Here is a 23,658-nt window from a genome sequence, read left to right on the forward strand (position 1 = left end):
AACCTGTGATGACTGAAGAGCTATAATTGTGCTATAGCATAATGCGTAAGAATACGGTGAAAGCTTCCTGGGACCTACGAACCACAAAAGTGTTTATTGACCTCTGCATTGAACTTGTGCAACAAGGGGAAAGAAAAGGTACTAGCTTAACAAAGAAAGCTTGGGATATTCTTAGTGATAACTTTACTGCCAAAACTGGAAGAGTGTATGAAAAAGCTCAATTTAAGAATAAATATGATTCCCTACAAAAGGAGTGGCAGACATGGGATAGGCTGCTTCGTGAGACAGGATTGGGATGTGATACTGAAAGGAATACTGTCAGTGCAACTGATGATTGGTGGGAGAGAAAAATAAGGGTAATTATTAAACCTTTTGATCTTACATTTTCTCTACTTGTTAATATTTTGTGTATATTTACTGTTTTTGGAATATTTTATGATATTATTGGTGTCTAATGTGTAGGAAGTTCCAAACTACGAAAAATTCAGAGAAAAAGGACTTCAATTTAGGGATCAGTTGACTCAACTATTTGGGAGTGTGGCTGCAACTGGACCACAGGCATGGGCACCTTCTTCCATGACACTTCCAAGTGAAGGAACACCGAATGAAGATTTGGAAGAAGGGTCCGGAGATAGTGATGAAATTTTAGGCGCACCAACTGGTATAAGTGGGGAATTTAACACAGTGAACTTCAATGATAATAGTGGAGGTAGTGGAGGCAACACTGAATTGAGGCAGGATACCAGTGGTGGGGGTACAAGCAGAGGTAGGAGTCGACCTAGTAGCTCACTGGGGGTCAGAAGGAAGAGTGAAGTCAAGAAGAAACGCACATCTCCCTCTATGAAAATAGCGGATGCAATTAGCAAGATTGCTGAAACAAATATTTTGAGGCCGAGCGTGGAAATGAGGTCATTTCACGAGCAGAAGCTAGAAGGTTGGAAGAAGAAGCGCGTGCTTATGAAATTTCAATTAGGGGAGTCCTGTCTCACCTGAAAACAGTTCCTGAAGTTGTCAATGATCCTGATTTCTTTAGACGGTGCACACAACTCCTTATGGAACGGCCGGAGGCACGGGAAATGTATGCAGCTCTGAAGGATCAGAAGGAACAACTTCTACCTATTTTGGAGTTTTACAATAGGGATTTATGACTTGTTTATTATATTAGACAGTTCCATATGTGTATGTTTTATGTGACCAGTGAATTGTTATATGAATCAGACAACTCTGTAACTTTTATAAATGTTTCGTAATTTCTACGTAGGAATTCTAAACTTTATGTGTATGTACACAGGATAAAACGAATATGGATGATGAAATTAAACATGTGGAAGAGCATGCTAAGGGACGGAAAAAAAGGGTTAACAAAGTTGCAGCATTGGTTGGTGCATACGCTACTTTGAACTTGTGTAAGGAGCCTCGGCATACAAGTGCTTATACAGGTTGCATATGGGTAAGGGATGTTTTAGATGGCAACTCCAGTTGTTGTTATAACATGTTTAGGATGGAACGGGATGTGTTCTTAAGTCTGGTGGAACAATTGCAACAACATGGTCTAAAAGAAACTAAAAATATATGGATACATGAATCAGTTGCAATGTTTTTACATACCGTTGGGCATGCACTTAGTAGCAGAATGCAGCAAGAAAGATTTCAACATTCAGGGGAGACAATTAGCAGACATTTTCATAATGTCCTAATGGCATGCTGTAGACTTGCCATGTCTAATATCAAACCAAAAGATCCAACATTCCGGCATGTTCATACAAAAATTCGGTTTGGTAAATACTGGCCTTTTTTTAAACATGCTATTAGAGCAATTGATGGCACACATGTTTCCTGCGTTGTCAGTGCAACAGGTCAAACTAAATTTATCTCTAGGAAAGGAACAGTGTCACAAAATGTCATGGCGGTTTGTGATTGGGACATGTGTTTTACTTTTGTCTTGGCCGGATGGGAAGGTAGCGCACGTGATGCTCGGATATTTGATCATGCCCTCACAACTCCTTCAATGAACTTTCCCCATCCACCTGAAGGTATTTTTTTATTTCCTACATTTTTTTTATTTAGCTTAACAATAGAAACATAATTTACAATAATTTCATTTTTTATATAGGAAAATATTATTTGGTGGATGCTGGATACCCAACACCGAATGGATATCTCGGCCCATACAGACGGGAGCGTTACCATTTGCCTGATTTTCGAAGGACATCTGGGTTTGAAAATGACAATGAGATCTTTAATTATTTCCATTCAAGTTTAAGGAGTACAATTGAAAGAACTTTCGGAGTTTGGAAAAAAAAGTTCGCAATCTTACAAAACATGCCATCCTATGATTTTGAAACACAAGTTAAAATCGTTTGTGCAACGATGGCTATACATAATTTTATTAGAACGACATCTATTACTGATCCTGGATTCGTTCAGTTGAAAGAAGAAGGTACTTATGCAGAAGATGATGATGATGGCGTTAGATTTTCACGTATACATTCATCAATTCAATCTTCATCTTACATGGCTCAGGTTCGTGACAGCATAAGAGACGAACTTATTAATTCAATACGAGAATAGTAGTCATGTCTTATTTATTTCCTTTTATCATAGATTGTAATATGTAGTTAAAAACGAAATCTATTACAAATGCTTTGTATCGATGCATCATCTTAATGATTATGACACTTCTTTATTTATATTTCTCTTATTAATATTATACCTTATATTCTCAAGCTAATTATTACTTACTTGAATAATTAATAAATTATTTTAAGACGTGTTTATTCTATTTTATCAAACAATATCATCCCATTTTATGTTTATAATCTTCATGAAAAATACATGACTTTCTGTTTGCAACAAAATAATTCATCTTCTCTAAAAATATTTTTCACTCTTATATTTTATGAATATATATGTGTGGTGACAATTAATTAATTAATTGTATTAAACATCAGAGGTTATTATACATGTAGTATGTTATTACAAAAAGTAGTTGTGAAAAAATGTTATGGGATTTCACGTTTACAATCTTTAAACAAAATTAATATTTTTCTGTTATAAAAAAAATCATTTTTCTATAAACATATTTAATATTATGTTTTATAAATATATGTACACATATTAATTATGTATTAATTATATTATCTTATATATTATTAATTATGTTAGTAAAAAAATTTTCATTAACAATTTTATTTCTTCAAATCAAAATAAATCATAAAATCTATCCTTTATATAATTATCATATTAACTTATACCCTTTTTGGTAATTTCCACATGTAAAAAGCACTTCTGGTAATAATTATCCAAACACTCTCACTTCTCAGAATCACTTTTTCTCAGAATCTATTCTCCACAGAATCTATTCTCCAGAATCACTTTTCCAAACCACGGTTTGGTTTCATCCAAACACACCCTTAAAAGAACTACAAAAACGGATAGCCATTAGTATATGAACGAATTCTTGTACATCTCATTCTAAACCCTTTCAATGGAAAACGGAAGAAATTTTTCTGAGTAGGTGTGACTCCCGAGTGCTCCCCAACAACATCATCATGGAAATAGTTAACTAAATCTGAACGTAATCCACGATCAGCCCCTACGTCAAACTTGCCTTCGTATTTAAGAGGACCGATATCCCAAGAATAGAGTGTGAGGAGCTGGCTTGTGTTCCAAGTCTATAATTAGGCGTCACACATGGTGATCATGAACCCAAGATTCTTTGGCGTGTAGATGCAAAGAAGGGGTCGGAAAAGTAATGACACCAATTGAAGTGTCATGCTGACAAGACAAAGCATCAATTGTAATACTCAAATCAATTTTGTCTTGTATATTTATCTATTTTTTTAGAGTAATTCTGGTAGTAGTTGCATATATTAAATATTTCATCAAATAGAAGTTTTAGCTAACACACATAATTAGTAAGAGTATTTTAAAAAAGATAACACTTATTTATTATAAATAGTTAATTTAAATAATTTTTTTAATCTACTCAAATTAGTCAATTAGTTCTCATATTAAGAGTAAGACGTAGTATTCTATTTCATAAGTAAGGCATCAAAGTTTATTGAATTATCTCAGTTGATCCAGGGAGACAAACTTCTGTTATAATAGATGTTTCAATGGCAAATGATCTTTCTTGACAGTGAACACATGCCCCCCGAGACATGATCACCATCGCTTCAAGGCAAAATATAATTGCCATCAATTCAAGTCAATAAGCAAATAGGACTCTCTTGCGTGGGCTCATATCCTTGTTTGCAAATGACAAAGGATGGCCTAATTGTGTCAGAACAGCCCCCACGCTTCCTTGATGCATCCTTATCAATAATCATCTCGTGTAACCCGCAATAGTCCGCATAGAAATGTTATGGGCCATCCTTGTAAACCAAGACAACCGGCTCGGTAAATGGACTGTGACTGGGTCAAATAATACCTGTTTGAAGCATTTAGCGAAGATGCTTCCTAGGAGGTATTTGGGTAAAAACAAAACTATGGTTTCAGAAATGTTTTTATGGTATAAAAAGTAAATATATGGAGGAGTCTGTCTCGATTTGTGAAAAAATATATCTGGGGTTACTCAAACACTCTCTTAATCTCATCCTTTTGGAGATCTCCATAGTGATAAGGCTTGCAGCTTGCTGTCGATATCATGAGTGGGGGGGTTAGCGTCACTGGATTAGAGAAAACGTCTTAAAAAGAACAAAGGACCTCTTTGAGTTGGCATTGACAAGAATGGGGAAGGAAGAAATTTGGCACGCATTAAAAGTCTCATATGTATTAGACCTTACTTGGACCGAAAAGGGGTGTTAGGCGTATAACAGGCTGTGGATGTTCACATGGTCTTGGCGTGGCCCATTATCATGCAGACCCAGACCATGTAATTCATAATACTTTTCCTTATATATAAAAGCTACACTATATATATATATATATATATATTTATATATTTATATGTGTGTGTGTCTTTATTAGGGGTGTGCATGAAACCCAAATACCCGCTGAGCCAGCCTGAGCCTGAAGAAAAATTACCTAGCCCAGTCCGTAAAAAAAGAGCTCGAAAAAGAATGGGCATTTTTGGGCTGGGCATTTCATGGGCAGGGCTGGGCATCGGGCAGAACATGCTGCCCTGCCCATTTGGTCCTACCCAGATTATATATATATATATATTATAATTTATGAAATAATATCAATATATTACATTTCTTTACCAAAAAAAAAGTTATCTTACTCCTATTTGTAATTTAATTTATTATTGTAACATGTCTGTTAGTTTTTTATTTTAGGGGATCTAATTCTTCTAAAGAAGCAATAGTATCTTGCTTTTAATTTGTTCTTTGTGAGCTTTATTGGGTATATCCTATTGTGTATTGTTGCTGTAATGTTAGCTATTTATAAGCCAGTCTTCCTCTCTATGCTATTAACAAATTTCTTTATTAGAGAACGGAGTTCATACATTACATATTTATATAAATAAACAATTTTGAATATTTATACAAGATAGAAACTTTGTAATATTATTTGCTTTATAAAGTGGATATTATGTTTGCAACAAGAGGTAGTAATGGATTGAACTGTGTCCCACCCATTGAGATAATGTAAGGGAAATACATATTGGCATTTAGTTCATGGGGAGAGAGAAGATTAAGTTTCTGTGGACAGAAACATCAGAAGGTGATAGCATCTTATGACTTTTATGGTCCCATTGGTACGAGGGAGATAAGGATGAGCTGGATTTAAAAAAATTAAAAAAATGGGGTTAAAAGTTTTTAATTATTTTTGTTACTCTTTTATCTTGCATATTTTTTTACAAAAATTTTATAACCCCACTTTTCTAATTTTTTAAATTGGACTTATTAAAATTTTTCCTCCCCTCCCCTCCTTCTGAATTCCCTCATACCAAACATAAGGGTGGGGAAATGTGAGCTGGAAAATATTGACATCTCAAGTGGAGCAAGAGGATTAGGTTTAGCAAATGAGTGCAAACGTTAGCTAGAAAGGTTTGGTTCACAGCCTCACGCACTCGCAATTATATGTTCCGTCCACTTTTATATTGACGAGGCCTTGCATTATTGGCCGGAGAGTGCAATATTACAAATAAAACATGGACTCCATTGTTGGAGGAAGATCAAAACTCCACGCAGTAATTACGCCATTTCCAGCTCAAGGCCATCTAAACTCCTTCCTGAAATTAGCCAAAGTTCTTCATTCTAAAGGCTTTCACATAACATTTTTGAACACTGAGTACAATCATAGACGCTTGCTAAACTCAAGGGGTTGTAAAGTTCTTTCTAGCCTCCCTGATTTTTGCTTCGAAACCATTCCTGATGGGCTTCCTCCGACAGATTCTAATGTTACCCAACACCTACCTTCCCTTTGTGAATCAATCAAAAAGAACTGTCTCCTCCATTTTACAAAGCTTCTTGTGAAGCTTCATGATCTTGGCCCCCTAGTTACTTGCTTGATTTCTGATATTGGTATGACGTTTACAGTACGAGCTGCTCAAGAATTTGGAATTCCTATTGCTATTTACAGCCCTATCAGTGCTGCTTCCTTTTTGGGTCTTTGGCACGGTGGTACTCTCCTTAATAAGGGTGTCATCCCCTTGAAAGGTACCCTATACCAGTATTAATATTAAGGACAAAGCTTATGTCAAGTTTCTTATATCCATTTGGTCAAGTTCTCTAATCACACTTCTTGTTTTGTTATTTTTAGTAGTTAAAATGCATATATGCACTTATAGTTTCACCTATGAACACTTGTATAAATTTTTGTATCAGCTCATATGATGTAAATTAGGCTTTATAAATTTTCACAGGGACACTAATTATTATGCTACTACTAGTTGTTACAATGGATATGTGCACTTATAAATTCACCTTTGAAATATGGATACTTTGTTATTTTGTTATTGTTAGTTGTTAAAATGTGTATGTGCACCTGTAATAAATTTACCTATAAAATTAACTTAATGGATATAAATAACTTAACCCAAATTTTATCCACAAAATAAAATTTATAGTAAGTTGAACTGTTTACAAGTTTTGGATATATATTAATGTACTCCATTCTTTATACTCTACAATGCATAGGAAAACGTGTTGTGTAAGATACTTACACATACTTTACTATAAAGTGATAGATCTTTGACAACATTGTAGTATGATTCTTTTTCTATCTTTTCGGTGCAGATGAGAGTTATCTCACAAATGGGTACTTGGATATGGAACTAAATTGGCTTCCAGGCATGAAAAACATGAGATTAAGGGACCTTCCTAGTTTTTTTAGCACACTGGATCAAGATGACTACTACATGCTAAATCATTGTATCAATGAATTACAAGCTGCTCAAGCAGCTCAAGCCATAATTTGTAACACATTTAGTGAGTTGGAGAATGACACACTAGAAACTCTATCTTCTATGTTCCCTCCATTTTACCCCATAGGTCCTATCCCTTTGCTTCTCTCTCAAAGTCTACAAAAGCATGAGTTGGACTCCATTGGCTCCAATCTTTGGAAAGAAGAGGATGAATGCATCAATTGGCTCAATTCCAAGAAACCCAAATCCGTAGTTTATGTGAATTATGGAAGCATCACAATTATGTCCTCAGAGAAGTTGTACGAGTTTGCCTGGGGTTTAGCTAATAGCAAGAAACCATTCTTGTGGATCATAAGACCTGACCTTGTAAATGGCGAGTCAGTGATTCTATCTCCCAAGTTTTTGAATGAGACCAAAGATAGAGGCTTCATAGCAAGTAGGTGTGAACAAGAGAAAGTGTTGAACCACCCTTCAATCGGAGGATTTTTGACCCATTGTGGATGGAACTCCATGACGGAAAGTTTGTGTGCTGGGGTTCCAATGCTTTGTTGGCCCTTTTACGGTGATCAACAAACTAATTGTCATTATACTTGCACAGAATGGGGCATTGGGCTTGAGATTGATTGTAACGTCAAGAGGGAAGTTGTAGATAGGCTTATAAACGAGCTGATCGATGGGGAAAAGGGGAAGGAAGTGAGACAAAAGATCTTGGAGTGGCAGAATACTGCAAAAGCCGCAACTAATGCTGGTGGTTCTTCTTACATCAACTTGGACAAATTGATTCAGCAATTGTTGGTGGAAAAAAATATAAATTGAATATTGTGCCTCGTACGTACATGGAATATTTCATTTCTTTGGCTCCTGGAAGGTGGAAATGAAGCTAGTGTTTTGTAAATGGAACAAGGATCTTTAACTAGGCTTATATGTTCTTTGTTGCAACCATCTTAGTGGCGTGATAAGAACCAGCATAAATTTGGTTCATTACCCAAGGGATAACACACACACATACACACATAAATATCTTTCCAAATAAAGCTTAGCTTGACTTGTCCTTATTACATTGATTACAAAATAAGATCATGAGCCTCACACAAGTTAAGGAAAAAAAACTGTTCAAATTTTTGACGCAAATCCATGGTTTCCGTTAGACTTGGCAACCGTTTTGTCGGATCTGAGTGGTTTTATCTGTCATTTAAACTGAATTCTTTAAAATAACTAGGTTTGATGAACTTTCACCAATGGATATTTTGGTTGGGACTAAATTTTCACAATTTTTAAAACGACACTTGAAACTTTTGGTGTTAGATTAAGAGAACTACTTGCTCTAAAACATCCGAGCATTTAAGTAAACTCATTTGTTATAGGCTGTTTCTATTTCTTTTCAAGGTGAAAATTAAATGAATGCAAGTTGGTCGTACTTTATATTGTATTTTACAATCCACATTTTAGTATAAAAATATTATTAAAAAAAAAAACAGACAGTTCAGATCATTCTTCATGAGAGGACACGAGGCATATCATAGAAGCCTGCAGGCTGGAGAAGTAGTGTGTGGGCTACACTGGAATGCGAAGTACTCCCTCATGTTTCTTTTTTGGTCATTCTTCTTCTAAACAAATTAAATTTTGTTTGTTTTTATTTTTTTTCCCTATAATTTCAAGACAACATTAATTATCATGTTTCGTAAATTACTTATATTTTTTTGCCAGAGGTAAATCACTTATATTGAACCAAGAAAGAGTAGTTAAATTATTGATATTGTCTAAATAAAAATAAACTTCCCAATTTATCCTTATTAAATGCATCATTTTCAAACATTTTTTTCTCATATACAACCCCCTACTTTACAAATTGAAAAATAAACTTCTCAATTTACACATAACAAGGGAAGCCCAATTATCTTCATTGAGCCTAGCTCACTCTTAACAAACCCCTTATCTTGACTCTTTTTTTTTTTTTTTCTTTAATGGAATCCGGCTTGGGTGCTCATTCAGCGATCATCCCCTCTAAATTGTCCAGATTTGATCAAGGCGGTCTAATTAATTGAATATCTGTAATGAATTACTTTTGAATAAAAAATCATTTTTATAAAAAATAATAATTAAGATATTATCTTTATTTTAGATTCTATAAATGTTAAAATAATTATTCTAAAAAAATAAAAATAAAAAATTAAATTTGGATAATCCAAATCTAATATAAACGGTTCAAAGGAAAAAGATGAGCACTCAAACCGGATTCTTCTTTTGTGTGGCCTAAATCAAAAGAAGAGATTATCTTTATATTGGAGTTATGGAAAGAAACCTTGAAGTAGAAAGATTTTTGCTTGAGCAGAGCAAAAACAAAATATATGCATTGTAATTTTGTGAAGAGGTAAGTTAGCAGTGATTTGGAGGTTAAGATGAGAGATTAAATCCTTCTTCAAGCGTCAAAGTTAAAGTATTTGGGATCCATTATACATGAGGATAGTGAAATTGGAGATTAAATCATTTCTCAAGTGTCAAAATTTATAGAATACAAGCTAGGTGGTTAAAATATAGAAAAGCTACTAGAGTTATTTGTGATACGAAAGTACCTGATAAGCTTAAAGAAAAATTCAATCAAACAGCTATAAAACTAGCTATATTATATGATAGTTAATGTTGGGCACTAAAGAGAAAATAAGAGCATAAAGTTGGAGTAGTAAAAATGAGAATATTAAAATAGATGTGTAGTTATACAAGAAAAGATAAAATTCGAAATGATAATATCAGAGCAAGTGTAGACATGGCTCCTATCAAAGAGAAAATGATTGAATATCGTTTGAGGTGGTTTGGATATGTGCAAAAAAAGCCATTGGAGGCACCGATCAGAAGGGTTGATTAGACAATTTGGAGTCTTTTTCAAAGAAATAGAGGAAAACTGAGAAGAACGCTCAATAAAGTAATTGAACAGAACCTTTTGATTAACATCCTTACTAAAAATTTGGTTATTGATAAGACACAATAATATCATACGATCCATATAGCCGACCACACCTAGTAAGATAAAACTTGTTGTTGTAGTACTTATTGTTGCATTTATTTTTTTATAAATACATATACATTATAAATCACATGACACTGTGCCTGGTGGGGTGCTATTAGCTTTGTGTGGTTCATGGGCACCTTTCATGGTTGGGGGCTGGGTTTCAAATATGCCAACCGTTCCCTTTCAAATGTTTTTAATTTATCTAAATATAAAATATTACAAATTATGTAGTTTAAAACTAAATCTTTTATTGTCCGGCAAAAAAACTAGAGAAAATAACACATAAAGAACCTCAAAATTGCTAAACCTCAGAATGGGTAGCTAATATGCATAATTCCTATAAAAGAACCAATCCCAAAATGGGATTTTTAAAATTCAAGAAAAAAAAAAATACATACCCCAATTTGTTCAAAAGAAGAAAAAAAATGTCAATAACCATTTCTTCTCTCCGGTACCACCACCCTCTCTTGCGAGAGGAGTATTGCAGCGTCTGGCGACAAGTGGGAGGAATCTTCATTAGAATCTTTGTTTAAGTGTTTTTCAAAAATGTTAATAAATTTTAAGTGTCTCTTTAATTCTGATAAAAATGTTAGAAGTGACCTGTAAAATGTGTAAACACACAGCCATCTGAGTAATGGACCCTCCTCTTACTTGTTTCCGCTTGCTTGTAAAAGGTGGATTCCTTGTTTCCACTTTTCCCTCTTGTACTCTCCTCTTGTCTATCTGTCCCACTTTTAGATTTATGATATAATAAAAATTATAAATAAATAAATTTATATTATTAACATTTGATCCAAACTATTCAGAATTGCGGTGAAAAGAGTGAGAAAAATTACTTTATAAAATATTTTTCTTCATTGTAATTTTATACTATCTTGATCAAATTTTAATAGTTTAAATTTATTTATTTAATATTATAATAATAATTTTATAATATACTAAGTCTAGGTCGTTGATGATTAAACCTAAGGATAAGGAAGGTTGGAGGAGTGTACGATGGTGCAAAAGGCGGGAGAAGGGAAGCCCCCTGATTCCATGAGTAATCACCTAAAGGGGCTGCAGCATATTCCTGAATGAATAATGGGTTCAGGGTCTGTTTGGATCAACGATTAGAAAAGTAGCTTATTGAAAAAGTAGTTTTTGAAAAAGTAAAGTTGAGTAAAAGCTAAATTGGATAAGCTGAATTGTGTTTGGATTGGAGTTCAGAAAAGCTAGTTTATAAAAGTAAGATTAGTAAAAAGTTATTTGGATTATGGTTAAGTGAAAAGAAGTTTGGTTGTAAAATGATTAAAATAGGTATGAGTTTTAATAAATAATAAAACATGATTAAAAAAATAATTTCACATAATACAATGAAATTAAAATAATTTAATATGAAGAAGTCAAATTTAATGAGTGAATTAAATTTTAAAACTTTAGAGAAATTATAAAAGATATTTTAAATATAAAGGGAAATATGAAAAAATAAAAGTATATTTCTAGGAGCATATTTAAAAACAAAAGTATAGTTCTAACTTATTTATTATTTTCAACTAATTTTAACTGATTTTTTGTTATCTACAAATTAGTTATTTGAGGCTTATAATAAGAACCAAAAGAGGTAATAAATTTCTTAACTTTTTCCCTCTCCATGTTTTAAAAGTTATAAGTCATAAGTTATAAGTCATAAGCTCTTAATTTTAACTTATAGCTTATCTTTTGTGTTGGGCCCAAAAGAAAAAAATCATGAGCTCCGTAGCCTGGTGGCCCTAATCACCCAAATCGAAAAACATTTAACATTTTTTAGACAATTAAAAATTACTTATTTTTAAAGCTTCAGATATTTTGAGATCTGTTGTTCAAACACCTTTACTCTCAATTAAAACAAGGAAAAATTGCACAGTAAATTTTAAGTGTTTTTATAACCGTGGTTGAAAAAACAACTTTTGACTTAGATTGTCTAAAAACCATTACAAATAGCTTCTAAATTTATAAACTGACTTAATACACTTATAATCTATTTTTTAACCTATGAAGCGCCTTATCAAACAGGCACAAAATTACCCTTTAAAGCTTAAAAGTATCAAAAACTTGCTGGAAACTAATTCTCTAATGCCAGATAAAACTCGAAGATGAAACATAATCGTCATTTTTCAAATTGACCCTTCCACTCGTTAATCCTCAAAATTTAAAACTAAACATAATTAAGACCAAACATTTTTGTCAATAGATGCCATCTCTAAAAAGAAAATTACAATTAGATCCCACCCAAAAGAATTAAATACAAAAAAATTCCTTAAAATCATGAAATTATTCTGAAGTCTTAAGAGACCTTATTATAATAAATTTTATTTGTTTAATTACCAAATTATCCTTCTTTTTTTTAAAGTTTGCATTGATAACTGAAAGAGCAGTCGTTGACAACTTAAGGTGTCAGGATTGACAACTATCACGGTAAATATTGACTATATTTTCTCATCACATCATGTTAGTACCTGCCGCGATAGTTGTCAATCTTTACACTTTAAGTTGTCAACAACTGCTCTTTTAGTTATCAATACAAACTTAAAATAAAAAAATAATAAAGACAATTTGATAATTAAATAAATAAAATTTATTACCAAAAAATTCCATGAAATTTCAGAATAATTTCATAATTTCAAGAAACCTTTCTGTATTTAATTCCCTTGAATGAGACCTAATTATAATTTTCCCATCTCTAAATGCAGCGCCAAAACATACACGGCGGCGAATGAGGCTGCCCGGAATAATCCCAAACAGAAATAAATGTCATCTCAAATCTGCTTTATACTGGCCCAACAGGAGGGAAAAGCTTTTTAACGAGGCTAGTGAAATTAGATGATGCAGGTTTAACCACCAGAAGGATCTAGTCATTCAAAACCTGACGAATCAATATTCAAAACCTAATTAGAAGAGTTGTTTATATTTAATTCCTGACAGTGTTTTCAACATGAATAGGAGGACAAGCACATGCTTAGCAAAAAAATATGATACAGGTTAGAGTCACGTTTCCATGTTCACAAGCCACGCTCAAGAGTCACATAGCCAACAGAGAAATCTAAAATGAAGCTCAATTTTCTTGGTTTCTTTCATCGCCATTCTAATACACAATTTACTTACAACAAAAACAGGTTGCTCAGGCTAAGTCCTATTTTTCCCCATCCTGTTGCGGTGTTAGGAATGTATACTCGTCACTTGTAAGATAATTCCTAAAAACAAGAACATGTTTAAATTTCAGAAATCGATCAATGCATTAAAGAGACAAGTGAATCCACATCCATCCGTCTAATGCTTCAGCCTAAGCTTGGGACAAAAAGCTAGAATGATAGAGTCTCCATTCAGATAACTACGAAAAAGGAAAGCTTTAGATCCAAACTGATATTATGTTGCAGCAAACCTTATCGCAATTTTTTGGCACGTTTGGAGGGCCGCAATATGTCCTTTCTTGAATCCTCTGGAGGTCTCAAGTCAATGAATGGCTGAAGCAAACCATATATAGGAAAAAGAGGTGTAAGCATAGCATATAAACCAACTTAATAGTTACAACTCACATCAAAAACTCAGACAATCCTTTTATTATTGGAAATGGATGGAAACCTTTAGCATATTAAAGCAATAAAGCATATGATATCCTTGATGAAACCCACGTTAGAAGATTTTCAATGAAAGAGTTGAATATCTCCCCATGAATAAGCAAAAAGAAGTATCATCGGTCAATTCAGATATTATTATGAAGGTTTGAACCAGCACGTATCCTCATTAATCCCCTCTAGTCAAAAGGCCATCTTTCTAAACTACAACGCATTGGTGCATAAAATATTAAACGTCAAATGGAGGAAAAGAAATTTTCTTTGTCTAATTCACATTTCCAAAGAAATTTTCTTTCTCTAATTCACATTTCCAAATTGTCCTCATTTTATCTTGTACAATAAAGCTTCATTGTTGCTGAGTCATTCGCTAGATGTTTGATCTATACTGATTTCCAATATCATACAGCGGCCACTTCTCTAGAATTAGCTCCTCTCTTAGAAGAAAATCTGATAGGACCCAACTCAGACTCTAAACTTTTACTATAATAAAACAGATTACGCACGAAGATACAATCAAAAGCTAAAAACTCATTCCATTCATAGAACAAATACTACTTTGTTACACATTGAAGGGAGGACAACAGTTACAAATTCAGACGACTACACCACAGAAACAGAAACAGAAACAGAAACAATAAACAAAGACCCAAAGCAACACATACACAGTTAGGACATGCTACAACCAACCATGCTTGCCAACTTTCGAGAGGTTGGTTCTCTCCTTCCCCAAGGGCCAAGTTCAACTCCAAATTCTCCACTACCCCCTGCTGAACCCAAAGGAACGATTTATAGACCCCAAAAAGCAACTTTCACAAACCCCAACCCATAGAGTTTGACTATAGCAGTCCTATAGCTGCCCTACTCTTACTTCTATCCTTAGAATAGCAAGTCAAACTTCTGCCCAACCAAAAAGTGTTTTTCCTTTTCCATGAATTTTTCTCTAAACTTCCAAAAGTGATCCAAACAAAATCATATACACAACCAAATATTCTGCCATAAAATGATGTGACATTCGTTTGGAGAGTGACACTTATGTTAGGTGACACAAACTGTTGAAGATCTGGCAATTATATTACAACAATTGGTTGCCCGTTTCATCGTAAGATATCATTGTGAGCTTTAATTTCTGAGTTATGTAATTTTCTGCTTTCCTCTCCTGTTAACATCCCACTCCAAGTGTCTAAGCTACTCGACTGGTGCCTTGAGTTCTATCCACAAGTAAATAGCATATGTAGAACACTTGCCCCTCAAGCTAGACATGCAAAGGCTTTTTAGGAATATGACGTTTTTCTTTTGGTGACAAGAAATAACATTTTCAATAGGTGATTCATCTCCTAAATTAGTCCTGAAAAATATGTTAATGCTTATACTTCCTAGGCCTATGTAATGTTAGCATTTTGTTAAACTCCACAAACCTTGGTCATGAAGTGGCCGTAGTAAACCATTTTAAAATCAATTCTCTGTTGCCAGTTAAGCACTCCTCCTTGTACACCTCTCGCTCACACCCCTTATTTTACTAAGGAGAAAAGAAGAAGGAAACATTGACTCAACCTCCACCAGAAAACTTCTGCCGAAGAGTCCATCCTCACCAACATATTGTCTTGTAAAATTAAAATCTATTTGCTGCAACAGGTTCATCTAATTACAAGCAGGAATATGCTTCTAAGAATGCTTTGAAAGTAAAATCACAGATGGGATCTCTCAAACTTCTTATCCTTCAGGTTTCCCCTTCCTATTGGATTATGCATCTTGAGAGTTAAATGACTCACAAATAACAGCAATAAAGATAATACTCATACCGAACAGTTTGTCACCAAAAGAAAATGTCAAAAAACGAAGTAGCAACACATGTCAAATTGAGATACAAGTAATCAAATAAAGCAAAACTGCAAAGCAGGCATTGCATCTAACCTCTTCCCATTTTCTTTGAAGCTCCAATAGTTCTTGACAATATGAAAGGCATTCCGCATGATATACAGCAGCTAAATCTTTTATCAGGGCCTTCCTTTTGATGATACCAACCACTATAACGATAAGAGAAGGATGCATAAACCAACAGAAACTTTCTAAACCCTTCTTAAAAAAAAAAAAAACAAACGAATATATCCCTTACTTCCACAGTGCATAATAATAACAAAACTCCTTTTCAAAGGCTTCAATTAACAAGACACAATCTGAAGCTTACTGCCCTTGCCTCAATAAAGCACCAGCATTCAATCTGCCCAAGTTATAGAATCTTTTAAGGCTTAAGGCCAGTGGCCTTAGTACGTCATTCACCAGAACTATGAAAATGCAACTTATATTCAACAATCTATTAGACAGTACACCTATTAGACAACTAAGATATGCATGTCTGTCTATAATAAGTTGTGAGCGCCTCTCCCATCCACATATAACCACAAAAGACGCCACATATCATAAAAATTGATGGAAGCCAGAATTTACCCTTTACCTCTCTTTCTAATATTATTTACTCCCCCTGCCCCATCCCATTCGCAGCCACTAATCTTTTCACCACAAACTTTCTGATGCAAAACATTAAAATTAAAATAAAAAAAGAAAAAGAAAAAAAGAAAAAAACACTACCACTAGTTTCAGTTAGATTTCGTCCGTCCTACAGATGCTAACCCAAGAAACAATGAGATCCCTCCCCAAAAACACATAACACCTCCTTTTGTCAGTCAAATTCGTGTCAAAATAAGCTGCGGATGTATTACTGCACTTTTTTTCCCCCTAATTACTCACCAGACAACTAAAACCTGTCCCACCCAAATCGAAACCCTAAAGGAAATGTCAATATTCGCTGCAGTGACCAGATCCCCACAATTTCTGCATGCCTTAGCAAAGCAAACCAAATATGAAGAAAACACTTTTTTATGTAGGACCATCCTCAACTACCAAGCAATTATTTTGCACTGTAGTTTATGAAATTTATTCAAAAATAAAAGTGAACCAGGAAAATCGAAGAGAGAAAAAGGTAAGATATAGGAAGCCGTACTTCGACTGGGATCAAACGGAGGAGGAGGAGGAGCTGGTGAGGGCGGGGGATCAGATTCTGACAACGCAGAAGAAGGCTGAGTGGAAACGTCTTCGGCCATGTGTGCTACCAGCACCGGCGGACCCACGTTTTTAATCTCAGAACCCCTCTCAAATCTGTTCAAATCATTTCCCCCATTTCGCAAGTTCATAGAGCAGCAGAGCAAGAAGAAACTGAGGATGGTCTGTTTGGTTCTCGAGACGGCAGGAGAGGGGAGGGGAGGGATTTTAATTAGAAAAAAAAAGGGAAGGGAGAGAAGTCAATGATCCTTCTAGCTGGGCATTTTTACCAAAGGATTTTTCAATAAGGAAGGGAAGAGAACTAGTGGTAAGTTGACAATTTTAACCCTGTGGAGTTTAAGTTGGTTTCTATTTCCTGCTTTGATATATTATCATAATAATTAATAAGATATGTTTAACATGCTAAAATACTTTTTCAGTAAAGTTTATTATTCTAACTAATTTGTGGTTTATTCAACACGCTGCAATATTTTTTTAATAGAACCAGTATTGTAGTACAATTTTATCATTAAAGTATCTTTCTCAGTGGTAATAAGTATCCCAAAGTTCAGATACTAAATGTTGTTACTAAGAAAATGATTCAAGGTGTTGAATTCAAGAAAAAAAATACAAAAAAAATATTTTAGGATTCTGAGTGTTATTAAAAATATCTTATAATATTGGATAAATTACAAATTAATTTAGGATACTAAGTATTATGGAAAATGTGATAGATGTAACTTAACCTTGTATTATTAATAAATATTTATACTATCATTTATTAATTTCTTATTATAAAAATATGAATACTTTCAACTTACTCCCTCCAGTATAAAATATAAGCTAAACTTTATCCATTTATATTTATCAAGAAATTAGTTAAAATCAGTTTAAAACAATAAACATGCAAGGCATTTTTTTTTCTTTCCAAATATACCCTTGTTAATGAAGAGAATAAGTAAAAGATACAATAAATGAATCAAAGAGGAAAGAGAATATATGTGGGGTAAAATTAAAAAAAAAACTCATTAAATACTTAGACAAAAGTAAATGTTGTCTTATAAAAAAAAACAAAACCTCTCTAACAAAGTTTAACTTATATTTTGAACTGGAGGAAATACATTATAATTTTTTTGAAGACTTAATATATCAAAGGAGAATTACTATGCAGTCTCATATAAGTAATTTAATTATTATAAAGTTTTTTGAGTTGTCAATACCTCATAACCTATTATTATTTCCTAAATTGAATCTTATGAAGACGTGCTGTTCACTTGTTATAAGGATTTTTTTTTAATAATCATTAGTACTACATTTTGTTAGTGTCTAATGAAAAAAAAGTACTAAAAATTTATAGAAGAGAAGAAGGAGATAAGGCATAATTTTTTTTCTAATATCAAATGTAGTTTAGGATTTTTCAAAATATTGAAAGAATAATTTAGTCAATAAATATTTATTCTCTCACCTCCCTTATAAGAGAATCCCAGATTAGAGAGAATGGATTAGGAGATCCTCTAATTTTTGAACTAAATAAGGCGTTATGCTCTCTTCATCGCATACTAACCAGATAAGGGGAGAAAGTTTTGCTCCCCTCCTCTCCATAAGCCCCTCACCAAATGCTCTACCTAAAGGAAGAGAGGAGTGAGGGGAGATGATTGTATTGCTGAGCTTAGCATTTAGAAAAACTTTTCAAAATTTTTTGCATTACATTATTTCTGTGTTGTCCTCTCTATGACAAACATCATAGCTAAATGGAATTGCTCTTCAAAGGTCTTTTATGATCATAAGTGTCCTGCAACCTTATGAAAAACATCATTTAATTGTCTTGCATTTTTTTTAAGTTTGAAATCAACTTGCACTTGGATTTTTTATCACTCCTTTGGAGATTATTCTAAATTACATTGATTGTTTTGGAAATTGACTTGCCCATTTTGGGAATACAATGTCTTGATTAGTTGATGTTCTTAGGGTTAGCTTTTAATTGGTGTAGTCTTGCATTGTGGTTAGTCTCTATTCAAGTGATTGGTGAGAGTGAATATTTGAGGATTTGTCCTTGTTAAAAAATCATTTTGGTCTAAAATTTTCAATTCTAGTGTGTTTATTTACTTAATTTGGCACTTTTAAAATTTGTCTTGACTGATCTTAATCAAAGCCTCATGTGTATTTGTATAATGAACATGATAGAGGCATTCAATTCATAACCCATCAACACAAACATAAACCCTCTATACAAATTTATTACCAACGCTTTTGGACCATTCACTAATTGTTATGGAGAAATCTATGGCATCTTCAAATCTAATTTTGTTCACTAAAACAAAAAATGTATATAATGGAATTGTTCTTGTTGAATGTAAATTTGCTATGTAATTGAACGTATGCTACATGTGTTTTATTCTACAAGTGGTATTAGGTGAAAAATAGGATATCAATCAATCAACTATATTCTTCAAATCTTGTAATACCCAACTTGTTTAAAAATAGTCGATATGGCATTATGATATTTTGAATATATTTAATTAATGATATTTGAATATATTTTGATTGGAATTTGAATATGTTAAATTAAATGAGGAGCATTATAATTAAATAGGATTTTAGTTGAAGGCTCAAATAGAAAAATTAATAATTAATTTTGTATTAGAACAATATCTTAATTGAGATTTCAATGAATTGAATTAAATGTAAGTAATGTTCAATTTCTTATCTAATCAAATATACTAGTCTGTTGATCGCACAGAAAAGAAATTTTTAGTTACTCTGTAAATATCAATCTTTAATGACTCGTAACATTTTTTGGCCAAAAAAATGACTTGTAACATTTGCTATAAATAGAGAGCTTCATATAGATACTAATTAAATTTCACTCAAGGGTTTTATTCCCCTCTTATCTCTTTATTAGGGAATAATTGGCAATTAGTGATTGGTGTTAGAGTGGCTGATTATTCAAGAGGATGTGAATTAGGTGTTGATTAAAAACAAAAATCTTTTCACAATGTAGTGAAAACTATAAGAAACTCATAGTATAAAAACAATGAACACCAAAAGGTTACTAAGAGAAGAGTAATAGTTTAGCTGAAAATATAGAGAGGTATGGGAAAAGAAGATGCAAACTGTGATTTAGCCTGATTCGGTCTTTCCACAGACCTACATCTAATCCCCAGGCTCTACCGAAGATTTTTAATACACTATCTGAGAACTACTATAACACGTAACAACCTTACACAGAGGTAGGTACTTCTCCTTACACTTGTAAGGATTCACTCCTTTTACACATCATAAGGTTACAATCTAATCATCAGAATGAAACTCAAACAATTCTTCTTTCAAGGAAGTGATAAATGATTCTTAAGCACATAAGAAACTCTTCTTTCTATCTCACAATTATATGTGTATAATCTCTGAAACACAATAAAAGAGAGTATTCTTTTGGAGCTCTAAATAAAGATATGTTGATTTGGCTTTCAGCACTTTGACATTGTGAGCTCATGTTCTCTTCATTTTTCTTACTTTATATGCTCTTTCTATTTATAGTTGATATTGGAGATTTGACCATTGAGTATCTTCTTCCCATTTGGCTTGAAGAATATGACTGTTGAAACTACCTAGTAGAAGCTTCTGACATAAAATAGCTAACCATTGTCATTTTTCTGTTGAGCAAGAGATCCTGCATTAATCTTGCTCAAATATGTCATTAGAAACTCATATTAGCAAAGATAAGTAAATGATGATCAATAATCAACTTTCAAACAAATAAATCTCAATTAGCTTAAAGAATCAAATATCAGAACTGAAAGACTATTTATCGATGAAGAACTCAACAATCATTATTATTGAAAATCTTAGCAATAAACGTTCAATGCTATGAAAATTGAAGTAAATGAGAACTTGAAGTTCATTTTTTATAAACAATTTTATTGAAAAACTTATCGATAATCTAATTTTAGAGATTAAAATTATTGCCACCAAACTTATTGATAAACTAATGACTGAAAACTTACAAAGTTCTTGTATTTATCAATAATCTTATCAATAAAAGGATTTATTGATAATTTTATCGATAAATATCAAAGAGAAAAAATTTTAAAAAATATATTTCAAAGTTAAACAAAGCAACTTACCGATAACCTTATTGATAAATAAGATTATTGATAAGCTCATCGATAATTACTATTGAAAATCTTTTGATGAAATTACAAAAAGCTTATCTTGGAAAATATTATTGATAAGGGATTTGCTAAAAGTAAGACTTACAAAGATTTCAAAACTTTCTTATTGAAGTCTTTGATAAATAAAAAATTTAGATTTAAAAGAGATAATCAAACATTTTGAAATTTGAGTACAATTATCGAAGTCATTATTGATAAATTATATTATCGATAAACTTATCGATAAATGATTTTTTTTCTTGAAAAATCATGAATTATTGAAAAGCTTATCGATAATTGAAATTATTGATAACTTTATCGGTAAATATTGATGCAAACAGAATGAAGATCAAATTTGAGTGACCAAAAATCCTTCAATTCAACTCCAAATGCTGCAAATTTAGCAAGAATCTTTTAAGTCTACTTTCCAACGCAATAAGTCCCACTCCAAAATTCATTGTAATTTCAAAGTTATTTTTATCACATTGACCAAAGATCGGGGACAAGGTGTGAAAGCTCAGTACCATATTTTGACTAGCATATATCCTTCATATGAAACTCATTGGAGTTGATCTTGGTATCCATAAATCAAGTTTTGAGTCTAGTTTCATATGAATTAAGTTTAACCTCAAACAGATTTTTGGTTTAGGAGATATTGTAGAAATACCAAATATATATCAAAGCTGAACAAAGAATAGAGCATAACAAAGTAGTGATTTTTCAAAAAAGTTATGGATAAATGTGTTTATTGATAATGAACTCAAAAGACACATGTAAAAATCAATATATGCTGATATAACTTTTAACTGGGCTACTTTAACTTCCAATTGAGTCACTTCAACTTCTTGTTGAACATAGTAACCTTCGATACTAAATCTAAAAACTTAAATCTTGATATTCTCATTTGATCTTACAAGTTCTTATTTCTTCTATCTATGTTCTTCTTTTACATCAATCTCATGATAACTCCTTTCTTTTCTTAACCAAACTATACAAGATAATCACATTAAGTATAGTAGTTAGTCAATACATAAGATAAACATTTGATTTCAACTTTTTGCTATAATATTTGATATCATCAAAACTAATCATGTCTAATAATAGTAATTAAGCTTTCCTGCTACTCAATTAGGTTAGAAAAGTTACAATTTTAGAGCGAGTTAAGGTTATTAGGATATCTAAACACCCAACTTTTGCATCTTCAGTTTTATATTTTATTAATGAATTGAAATTGTGAATTTTCTCATGTCTTCTAAGTGGCTTGTGTTATGTGTCATATATACATTTAAGTAGCATGAGATTTTTTTTGGTTAGCTTTTGTATATTGAATATTTGGGTATTTTGCTGTGGCAATTTGCATCTAAACTACTTGTGCAAATCCGCATGATGAGAGTAAAAGCTGAAAGAAAAAGGGAAATACGCATATCACTTTCATACTTATTAGAAGTCATTGGCAATATAATCTTGCATACTAAAGAATACATTAAATTAACAAAAATTTTCAATTTTACCCTTATTAAAAAAATTTTCTTTCTCTCTACATTTACCAATCATTCTCATACTTTTTCCCTTCTTTCTCTCTTTCCAACAAAAACTAAATAGGGATAAAATCAAAAAACAAATATTAAACATACTACAAGCGACTTACATTTTTCTTATAAACTGAATACTATCTGCAAAAATTCGAGTGACTAAGGTCCTTTTTTTGAGTTTTTTGTTTATTTATTTGAAAGCAGTAAATCTACTCATAAGGAGTGTAGGAGGAAATAGATTTATGTGAAAATCAATCAGATGACGTTGAACTGCTAAAAACATTTACTCTACCGGGTTTGGTTTGAATGACACCCATTTGCAATCTTTCATTGTTAGTGGACACACTAATCCAAAAAGTTTCTTCAAATTTTGGACATACAGGGTAGTGATTTCATTTCAGAAAATATGTGCTTCATCACAAACTTTCTCAACTATTGAACTTTCATTAGAGAAAATTTCTCAAGAATTAAAAGAAGTTAGACTAAGAATATACTTTTGCAACAAAAAAAAAAAGGTCTTTAAAAGTAATAGGAAAATAAACCATTGAAGCTCCAAGCTCATGATGATCACTTTCATAACAAAGCTCCAAATACATCATGCTCACAGAAAAACAAGGTTTCGTTAGGGGTCAACATCAATAATAGCTGAAAAAGTTTATGCTGCCTACATTTAATTCTTAATATAAGAATTAGTTTGACTTTCAATTGACTTCTAAAAACAATACTCCAATCCATTTTGTCTCTCACATTTATTTATTTTTTGAAGATAGTTCTTTTAATAGTTGCACATGTTATATATTTTATCAAATGACATTTAATTAGTAAGAATGTTTTAGAAAGAATAACGCCTATTTATTATAAATAACTAACTTAACTAATTTTTTTAAACTACACAAATTAGTAAACTAGTTCTTATAGTAAAGGCTAGAGATAATATTTGTTTGCAAGTACTTTTATAATTTTTTTCTTGTTTGTCATTTATTCACGTAATGTTTTTCTTCCTTCATATGAAATTTTTTTATGGTTAAGA

The 23,658-nt window shown here is 32.4% G+C and overlaps 2 protein-coding genes across 2 annotated transcripts; one reads left to right on the plus strand and one right to left on the minus strand.

Moving 5' to 3' along the window:
* Window positions 1–6,044: 6,044 nt before the first annotated feature.
* Window positions 6,045–8,382, plus strand: LOC114735274 (7-deoxyloganetin glucosyltransferase). Its single transcript, XM_028922957.1, has 2 exons — window positions 6,045–6,608; window positions 7,188–8,382. Exons 1-2 carry the CDS (start codon window positions 6,101–6,103, stop codon window positions 8,129–8,131), a joined length of 1,452 nt encoding a protein of 483 aa, XP_028778790.1. The 5' UTR covers window positions 6,045–6,100; the 3' UTR covers window positions 8,132–8,382.
* A 4,859-nt stretch (window positions 8,383–13,241) lies between these two features.
* LOC114735279 (uncharacterized) lies at window positions 13,242–17,108 on the minus strand. The gene is made up of 4 exons (XM_028922962.1): window positions 16,911–17,108; window positions 15,824–15,936; window positions 13,720–13,801; window positions 13,242–13,531 (listed from the first exon to the last, which is right to left on the minus strand). Exons 1-3 carry the CDS (start codon window positions 17,098–17,100, stop codon window positions 13,721–13,723), a joined length of 384 nt encoding a protein of 127 aa, XP_028778795.1. The 5' UTR covers window positions 17,101–17,108; the 3' UTR covers window positions 13,242–13,531; window position 13,720.
* Between the last annotated feature and the right edge of the window lie 6,550 nt (window positions 17,109–23,658).

The sequence above is a fragment of the Neltuma alba genome, unplaced genomic scaffold (genome assembly GCF_004799145.2).
Source record: "Neltuma alba isolate B1F8T4 unplaced genomic scaffold, ASM479914v2 tig00013196_pilon, whole genome shotgun sequence".
Lineage (NCBI taxonomy): Eukaryota > Viridiplantae > Streptophyta > Magnoliopsida > Fabales > Fabaceae > Neltuma > Neltuma alba.

What these genes read in the sequence shown, in the direction of transcription:
- LOC114735274 (XM_028922957.1), top strand. Translation starts at nt 6,101, where the DNA reads ATGGACTCCATTGTTGGAGGAAGATCAAAACTCCACGCAGTAATTACG. An exon ending in GGGTGTCATCCCCTTGAAAG is followed by an intron (nt 6,609 to 7,187) that starts GTACCCTATACC and finishes TTTTCGGTGCAG; the next exon opens with ATGAGAGTTATCTCACAAAT.
- LOC114735279 (XM_028922962.1), bottom strand. Translation starts at nt 17,100, where the DNA reads ATGAACTTGCGAAATGGGGGAAATGATTTGAACAGATTTGAGAGGGGT. An exon ending in TCCGTTTGATCCCAGTCGAA is followed by an intron (nt 15,937 to 16,910) that starts GTACGGCTTCCT and finishes TTATCGTTATAG; the next exon opens with TGGTTGGTATCATCAAAAGG. An exon ending in TTCAAAGAAAATGGGAAGAG is followed by an intron (nt 13,802 to 15,823) that starts GTTAGATGCAAT and finishes GGTTTGCTTCAG; the next exon opens with CCATTCATTGACTTGAGACC.